The sequence below is a fragment of the Etheostoma spectabile genome, chromosome 9 (assembly GCF_008692095.1).
Source record: "Etheostoma spectabile isolate EspeVRDwgs_2016 chromosome 9, UIUC_Espe_1.0, whole genome shotgun sequence".
Lineage (NCBI taxonomy): Eukaryota > Metazoa > Chordata > Actinopteri > Perciformes > Percidae > Etheostoma > Etheostoma spectabile.
In genome coordinates this window covers 38,308,231-38,317,455 of record NC_045741.1, presented here as the reverse complement: position 1 = coordinate 38,317,455, position 9,225 = coordinate 38,308,231, and the positions used below count along the sequence as shown (strand labels likewise).

The 9,225-nt window shown below is 38.0% G+C and overlaps 1 protein-coding gene across 1 annotated transcript; it reads left to right on the top strand.

The window, feature by feature from the left end:
* Positions 1-1,296: 1,296 nt before the first annotated feature.
* scamp4 (secretory carrier membrane protein 4) lies at positions 1,297-7,941 on the top strand. Its single transcript, XM_032526826.1, has 7 exons — positions 1,297-1,542; positions 2,191-2,217; positions 2,375-2,503; positions 3,115-3,271; positions 5,705-5,806; positions 6,706-6,823; positions 6,970-7,941. Exons 2-7 carry the CDS (start codon positions 2,211-2,213, stop codon positions 7,156-7,158), a joined length of 702 nt encoding a protein of 233 aa, XP_032382717.1. The 5' UTR covers positions 1,297-1,542; positions 2,191-2,210; the 3' UTR covers positions 7,159-7,941.
* Positions 7,942-9,225: the final 1,284 nt, after the last annotated feature.

The window sequence follows — 9,225 nt, the reverse complement described above, 5'->3', positions numbered from 1 at the left end:
TTACCGGTACATTCACTTTTTTCCAAACAAAATTCCAGTCTTAATTGCCTTCTTGTTCTTAATGCCTCTTATAGTGTTGCTGTACTTGTGCATTTCTTGAACGAAATGTTCAAAACATGGTTTGGAGTCCACCCACTTCTTCTTGTGAATGTTGAATTTTCCCAATGACAAGATTAATTGAATAAAATAAACAACATCTTTATCCTTCTCACTGCCTTCAAAGCAAATCAGAAAATCTTTATCTTTAGATTGAATTGATTGCCCTGTGTTCCTTCTGATAAAATGTTGAACATCAATTGAAAATATTTTAGTATACATACAATGAAAGAAAAAAATGACAGATTGTTTCTTCTTCTAGTTCACAGAAAGTACAAAAATATTCAATATCAAGTTTGAATCTCTTCAGTGTCTGTTGATTGTGGGATAGTAAAATGAACGAAAGGAGTCAGAACGTCACATTAGGCTGCTGCTTTCTCAACAATACTTATCATGAATTAGATGTATGGCACTTGTTATCAACCAATACATGTGTACATTATTTATTCTAGTGCTACTTTTACACATTTTGAATGTCTAAAAACATGCTTGTCTCACTTACTAACTCACTCTCTCACCACCCACAGTTTTGTTAGTATTACTGATACATGTTCATCATTGAAGGCAAAAAAAGTCCACCTGCTCCAAAATGATAATGACCTGTCCTGAACTGTTTTTTTGTATGTAGCCTATTTTCCTATCGGCATAATTTGCATGGGTGGGATCCACCGTTTCCCCCCACAAACAAGTTCCTATCCAGAGATACAAACAGAAATACTTTGTGTGTGTGTATATATATATATATATATATATATATATATATAATATATATATATATATATATATAAAAACATAAATCAAGAACAAGAAAGAACACAATAGCATACATATTCCATTTACATTTTATAATTTCAATAATGTGCATCATATTAACATAATTTAAATTTAATCATCTAATTTAATGGATTTTTGTTTTTAAAATGAGATATGATTGTGCTATAAATTAAATGGTGGTGCTATAAATTCAATGAAATTTAATAAAGTAGCCTACAGGAAAGTTGGCTTGGTTTCTTTCGGACCATTTTGACAAATAGTTGCATGATGTACAGCAAGTTAGTTTCAATCTTGATTAAAATATAGCATCATATCAAACATATTTATTCAAACATTCATCATTCAGTTTCTTTTTCACAAAGTTGTCTACATCCTTCAAGGATACTCTTCTTCTAGGGTCCACCAGAAATTCTCTGGGTCCACTCAGTTAAAGAAAGGATCCACTCAACGGGTGTCATGCATGTTGGAGTCACGCGTATCCCGTTTACCGCTCACATTAATCCTGGGTCTTGTAGTTCTTCAGGCTCCCTAATGTGTTGAATATAAACAGCTGAAAACTACAAAATGTTACGGTTTAGCGCAGCCGCAGTATGTTCGATGGGGTAGAGAAAGCGCATCCTGAAAGATTCCTGCAGTTGTCGACGGAAACGTGAGGAGAACAACGCTAACCCGGTAATATTGACATATCTATATAACGCTTTACGTTGACTCGTGAGCTGTAGCAGCCGTTCACTCCTCATCAACTGTATGCAAGTTAACTAGTCAAATGAAGCAACAACGTCAACGTTATACAAAGATACATTAAGCTTAACGCTACCTCTGCTACTGTTAACGTTAACGTTAGTGGGCTGCCTACGCGCTTTAGCTAGCTAGTTATCTGACGTTAATGTTACTGTAGCTACATTATCACACATAAAGCAAATACATGATAACTTCACACAGGTATAGTTAGAAAGAAAACGGGATAATTTCATGTTTTTTATAAGAATTAGTTAACACTTTGACCAAAGTTGGAATGTGCAGCTGGGGAAAGCCACCGGTTTACCGTCAGTCACTAGTTAAACTGGTTGACGGTTAATGATAGAATGCTGATCAAATGTTAGCAAGGTTGTTAGCCGTTAAGCAAATGAACACAAACTATAGTTAACGCTACGTATTATTATTATTATTATTATTATTATTATTATTATTATTATTATTATTATTAGGTAGCTAGCTATATAGCAAACATACAAGTGAAATTGGTTTATAAAGTCTCCTGTCTATAATTGTATCAAAATATGGTATAAGAGCTTATTTTTGTATTTTCTTATTATCCAGGAAAGAATTGGGATTTCAAAATGGCAGGTTTGTCAATTTTTTCTTTCTTCCTTTTAAAAAAAAATCTATCCATCTATCTATCAATATACTCCATATTTCCTCATTCATTTTTCCTCTACCCTGAAATCAAGCATGTTGCAACATACTCAAATATATTATGATGACACTTTACTTCCTCTTTCAGAAAGGGTGAATAACTTTCCTCCCCTGCCTCAGTTCATGAGAATAAAGCCATGCTTTTATCACAACATTGAAGAGGAAATTCCCGCACCCCACCAGCAGTTGGTTCGCAGAGTCTACACACTTTGGATGAGTGCGTGTTTTTACATGCAGTAGCTTGCATAGACATGGGGAACTTTTCATAAGATCATCTCTCAATGCAAATCAAACCAGCTGTTAAGTTAAGTGAAATAACACCATGCCAATTTCTAGCTATGTTGAAGGGTATGTAATGATGGGGGGAGGGTTATTTTAATTCCAAAGGCCAAGGGAACTTTATCAGGATGCATAGTATCCTGGATCCATGAAATAACTGGCCTTTTAAAAACAAAAATCTGCCTGCTTCTATGGGAATTTAACATATGGATGTGTATACTAATGCCCCCTGTATTTTAAGGAAGAACATTTATTTATTTACAATACATTAGTCATTCACAAAAAATTGGTGTCTTTAAAAGGTTGGATTTTCCTAAATTGTTTGAATTAAGGCGTTAAGATCAATTTCCAAAAGATATATATTTTTTTAATCCTCTTTTTAATCAACTTTAGCATGGGTGTGTAAACTTATGCGAGCCTCTGTAGCTACTTGTCCTAACTTTGTGTTAATCATTTTCTTTGGAAGAAAAACATAGTGTTATTTTGAAACATCAATTAATACCCTTTCTCTCCTTTTCTCGTCTGTCCACTGTCCTCTCTCCCTCGCAGTGTATTCTGGCACGCTGTGCTTAAATGTGATCTCATGTATCGCTTGGTGGGCTGGGGGTGGAAAAGCCACAGACTTCGGCTTTTCCCTACTCTGGCTCATCATCTTCAGCCCGTGCAGTTACACCTGCTGGTTCAGACCACTCTACAAAGCCTTCAGGTTAGTTTCCATCTAATGAAAGTAAAATAAAATCTAAAATATATTTATTATACACAAATAGGAGACATCACTTTTTAAAATACACATGCATACACGCAGAATACCAAGCAATGCTATGCTAATATAACGGGCTGGGGGTGTGGCCTCGACCAACTGCCACTTTGCTCGTTTGAAAGCCATAATAGGCTCGTTCGAGATGAGCCAGGTCTGCGCAGAATCGATCACCGGCGATCGGCGCCCGTTGCATGCCGGTTAGATTTGTGTCTGACTTGATCCCGACTTGCTCTGACGTCATGCACACGTGGGCAACGGAAATCTCACGAGAGCAAGGCGGCCGCAGTTCTGAGACGCAGGTGGCGCAGTTGCTTTTCACCGACTGCAAGAGCCAGGCGGACCCAGGCGGACCCAGAGCAAGCTGGGAAACGCCGGCTTCTCAGCTGATTTAAAATCTGATTGGTTTACAACATGATGACGTTTTATATAAACTTTTGTATCGTTTTTGAATCGGAGGGATTTTAATTGCTATTTGTCTGATTTAAAGACTTATTCTGTCCAGAACACATGTTGTGTGGCTGATAGTTACGTTTAGAAGTCAGAGAGACTAAATCTGATCAGATCACGTATCATCTACAGTGTGTTGTTCATTAAAATCAGCAACAGATGGCATTTAGAGCATTTTGCCAGCTACTCTGTCATAATTAAAACAACTGGAGACTGTGTACAAGCTGATATGTGGGTCTGATTAGATTTTATTAAATCGGAATCGCACCACAGTGTTTTTGTCACTTCCTGTCCAGCCTGAAGGCGGCTGGAAACTGTCCGACTTTACCGCAGCTTTTTGTCCCCGCCCCCCGCTGCTGCCGCCTGCTCTCGTCCACTTTACTGGCGAGGCGCAGTTCATCTCGAACGAGCCTGATGTCTCTCTCCCATGGGGGGGGCAAAGCAGAGAAGGAGGAGGCAATCTTGTTCCTTATGACCTCATAAGGGGCAATATTTCAGATCGGTCCATCTGAGCTTTCATTTTCTCAAAGGCAGAGCAACCTATAGTCATTTCTAGTCAATGGGGGATAACAGGCAGACTGGGGTAACTCATATTAATGTTAAAAAGCCTCATAAAGTGAAATTTTCATGCCATGGCACCATCCATCTTTGTCCGCTTATCTGGTATCGGGTTGCGCGGGGGAGCAGCTCCACCAGGGGACCCCAAACTTACATGGGACCTTTTTAATCAAGAGAATGTAAAAGACATATCGGAGGATACAAAGCGAAGAGAAGACAAATGTATGAAGTAGTCAATCCATCCAAAGCAAGATTCTGAAATCAGCCTTCATTTGTATTAGTATCTAATGTAAAGAGAGCCAGAGAAGTGTTAAATGATCCGCCTGCTTAGAGCTTGTTAGTGCTCTTGTTGCTGCCGTGGGTAGGCGAGCGAGAGAAACGCTTTACAGTAGGGGGAAGATGCGACTGACTGGAGGACCACATAGTAGAAGTAGGTCAATGGCGTCGGTTCAGAGACAGCCTAAGAAAACTCTGTGTCAGTGATTGTTATAAAAGCTCTATTTAGCTCATTTGATGTCTTTGAAATAGATATTTTGATAAAAATCTCCAATTATAATTGTGCAGTCAGCACCGTTCCACAAGATCTGATACAGAGTTACTGTCCATGTTTTGGAATGGGTAAAATGAATGATTTACGATCTGTGACTCAATGAGAATGGATTTCTGTCAGAAAATTCATTGCCGAAAACTTGCCTACCCTCCATTTTATGCCATCTTTTTTTCAACATTATTAGGGTATCTGCAGGTCTTCAAAAGTCTTTGAAATCATTGAATTCAGCTTCTTAAAAAAAAGTCTTACAACCTATTACATTTTTTTTTTTTACATTTAATTCCCAAAAGTCAGGAGTAATGTCTGCCATAAAATGTGTTTGTGTCCAATAAGGGTTGTTGGGAAGCGTTACACACCTACAAAGTAAAAGTGGGATTGTTCAGACAGTGTTTGAGTCAGGCCTATTAAAAGCACTGTCACTACTGGGGACTACAGGCGCTTGGAGGTTCTTCACCTCTTAATCGGCAGGGGTCAGTTTTAGAACAAACTTGAGGCCTATCTGGGTCCAGGCTGTGTTATTCAATAATATTATTAGGAATTATTGTTATGTAATGCTGGGAAGTATTAGAAATAATGAGATTATAATGATAAATGGTTCTAAGCCATATCGCCCCTACTGATTTGATTTTCTATTGTACTTTAATACCTTAAACAGTATGATTGTGAAACAAGTTTGAAGTTGTTCTATGTGGTATTAAAGAGCAACATGATAGCCACATGTTGACAACTGGTAGGAGGAAGCAGAATTAGAACAAAAACAAAGCAACTCTTGGCCTGTTTGTGTTCTGCTGTATCATCCCTTTGTTTTCTTGTTTTTTTTATAGGGCGGATAGCTCGTTCAACTTCATGGCCTTCTTCTTCATCTTCTTCCTTCAGTGTGTCTTGGCCCTCATCCAGACTATAGGCATCTCTGGTTGGGGAACATGGTGAGTTGAACCAAACCTGCTTTGAAGTCAACCGCCAGTTTTATTTTTACCAGTGAGTGGGTTATAAGGGCTTTTGTCAAATGATCAAGGCTGCTGGAAAACGGTGTTTTCTATCAGACTTGCATTTTCACTCATGATGAATCGAGTAGTCATACACTATTTGGAGCCTTTTACATTTTTGTTTCTATTAATTGCTACTTACAGTCTGTTTCTGACTCGCTGACTTGGCGTTGGCAGAACAATGAGCCTCTTGTTAAATGTGGTAATATTATATGCCCTGTATAACTTTGAGATTGCTGTAACGTAAAGTGCAGTACAAATCTATTACTATTATTATTATTAATAAATATAAATGGTGGAGGAAAGCTTTTAGCCACGATCTTAAAACTAGGTGAGGCATTCTTTAGGTATGGTAAGTCTAATATTTCTTTTATTTTTATATTGTCTGAATGGAGGTACATTTGAATTGCAGAAAAACTCAACTCCATAAACACTGAGGTTTCTAAATTCTGTGGATTTTGAATACTCTCACTGAGTTTTTTTAAAACTTTTTGAGTACATTATAAAATCTGTACAGCCAGAATGCCACATTATTCTTTCTTTTAAAGATGTGAAAATTGTTTTAAACACAAACTGTTTTCCTTAAACCGAGCAATTTATTTGTGTCCAATGAGTGAACAGCTGCTTGTGATAATAACACTATTAATAATACGATCTAATATGATCTAAATTTAATTTGACGCTGATCATCACAGTAGGCTGTTGGCCCCTGCATCTGTTTCCTCACTGCTTCATGGCTGATTAGTAACTTGTAAATGTTTTGTAGTGAATCCACTCTTCTAATTGCATACTGTATGATACACTAACCCGTACAACTCCATCTCACCAATACATCAAAGCGGCTGGATTGCAACAGTGATGTTTTTCAGCACAAATGTGGGCTCCGCTATAGTGATGCTTATCACAACTCTACTCTTCACTGTGGTGACTGCTTTAATGGCACTGGTTCTCATTAAGGTGAGTGAACCCACGCGCTGAAAACACACACTTGCATTTAGAGTTGATCCCCTCATGTGTATGAACCCACACCCAATGCTTGAAATCAGACACAAATACTCATTATGAACCTCTTTTTTTTCTCCCACTTTTCTTTCTTGTGGCAGGTGCACAGAATGTACCGCGGTGGCGGCGGTAGTTTGGAGCGTGCTCAGGAAGAGTGGAGCACTGGTTTGTGGAAGAGTGCACCAGTGAGGGGAGCAGGGTTTAACACTGTTGCTCAGACAGCCCAAGGCCCAAGCTTGCCCCAGTACCCTGCCGCAGTGCCCAGCTATCCCGACAACAGTCAATGGTGATAGCGCAGAGTCGCCTCGAGATGGAGACAGATAGCTGGTCGTCCTTTGGTGTACAAGACCACACTTCAAAAGACCATCATCTCTCCCTTACATCACAAAATGCATAGACATGTTTTTTTGAATGAGAGGATAGGATTGCTATTAAAAAAAAAAAAAAAAAGGTTACTACACTTGTAGTAGAGGGTTATCTTCACACTATGCCATTCCATTTCAACATTTGTTTACATATAGTTTATTAAAATGAATAAGAGAGAACTACAATTTTAATGCTCTTAAGTTATGTGACTATGCAATTGGAAACGCGAAGAGAGTGAACTGTTTCAGGATAGCAGTATGTGTGCCTTATGGATAGTTTTATGTTAAGCCAAATCCTCTTGATAGAAACCGTAGTGTACTGAAGAACCGGTTTGTTTGTTTGTTTTTTCTTCCGCAACAAGAGAACGTCTGCAAACTGCACGATTTTTATCTGGTGGAATTCTTTTCTGTGTATGAGGTGTTTTCTGTCAGGAATTGTTTATTTTTGATACGCTGTGCTTGGAATCTCCGTGCTTTGCTGCTTTGGCTGTGCTTTCTTGAAATACGCCTTAATACTACTTGCAGATTTTGTATGAGAAAAATAACTTGCTTGACTTTAGCCTTAACAAATGCTATTTTTTTTGTTAAACTGGACTTATGCTTCAGTGAAGCAACATGTGGAGACATTTATAAGGTTTTGCGTAATCCTCCTCTGTGAGCACTGATGTGCCAAAAACCCTTCAGCCTCTTTCCATTATTTTGAAACTGAAAAAGTCACACCCAAAGTATCGTGTCGTACTCAGTTTCTGTACTTCCAAAGCTACACTGTTTGCTTTTAGTGGTCAGCGCCCAGCCATGAAAGAACCTTATCTGCTCTTGTCAATGTTTTAGTCCCTTTTACTTTCCCACAGATACACTGAATTTTTGTGTTTGGTGACTGCAGTGTGCTTGCATGCAGCCTATCATGGGACCGGGACTAAACAGGATTCTCTTATTTCAAATGAACTGACCTCATGTAACTAATACAGACAACTCAACTGGCTGACTGAAAGAATACCTGCAGATGGCTCATTGGTGAAGTGAAATATTGCATTAAAGAGTAGTCACCGTGTTTTTAAATGACTGATATTCAAAGTGTGGACTAATTTACTGTCATCCCAACAAACATTGGGAAAGAATCATATTAAACCCATTGAATGTGACTTTTCATTTTTGGCTTAACGATCCAAAAAGTCTATATGACGTATATAAGCACCAAGCGGCAGTAAAAGGTGCCTCACTGTTTGATTTATTTTCTTTTTACAAAAGTGTCCTTCATGGCCAACTGCCAAGATTAGTATTTAAATTTGTGTTATTTGATAAGTGGCAAGATAAAATGGATATGTTGAAGTAACCTTCAAATATTGCAACATTTCAATAAATACTATTCCCAAAATCCTGTCTGTCCTAGTTTAATGTAAGATACAGTTTAAGGGTTGGAATTTGTGATGATAATCTGAGAAATGGCCATAAAAGAATGGAATATAGCAGATCAGCTCTGTTTGACTTCAGAACTCAAAACTGCCCGTTCTCCTATCCAGTCGTGTAGCACATCCAGTTTCACGGCCCGACGGTAACATGGTTATGTGTTAAATTTACTTTCCAAACAATCTGTTGTTTGAAGTTAAATATCATCTGTGGAATTAGACAACTCTTATCCTAAAGCTTTTCAAACTTTCTTTTAAATCAAATATACAAAATATAGTAGCGCTGCACAGATTCATCGACTAGTTGTTTGCCAATTATTTTGATAATCGGTTTGAGTCATTTTTTATGAACAAAAAAGTAAGTCTCGGATTCCAGCTTCCTAAATGTTTACTCCTTAATGACAGTAAACAGAATATATAGCAGTTGTGGACAAAATACATTTATAGACCGATCAACATTTTTCACACTACTAAAATTGATTAATTGAGAAAATAACCAAGAATGAAAATAATGGTCAGCCTGAAAAACAGGCTTCAACTTTAACCAGCTGCTGGGCGGTTGTGTGCACCCCTGGGCCCATGTGTG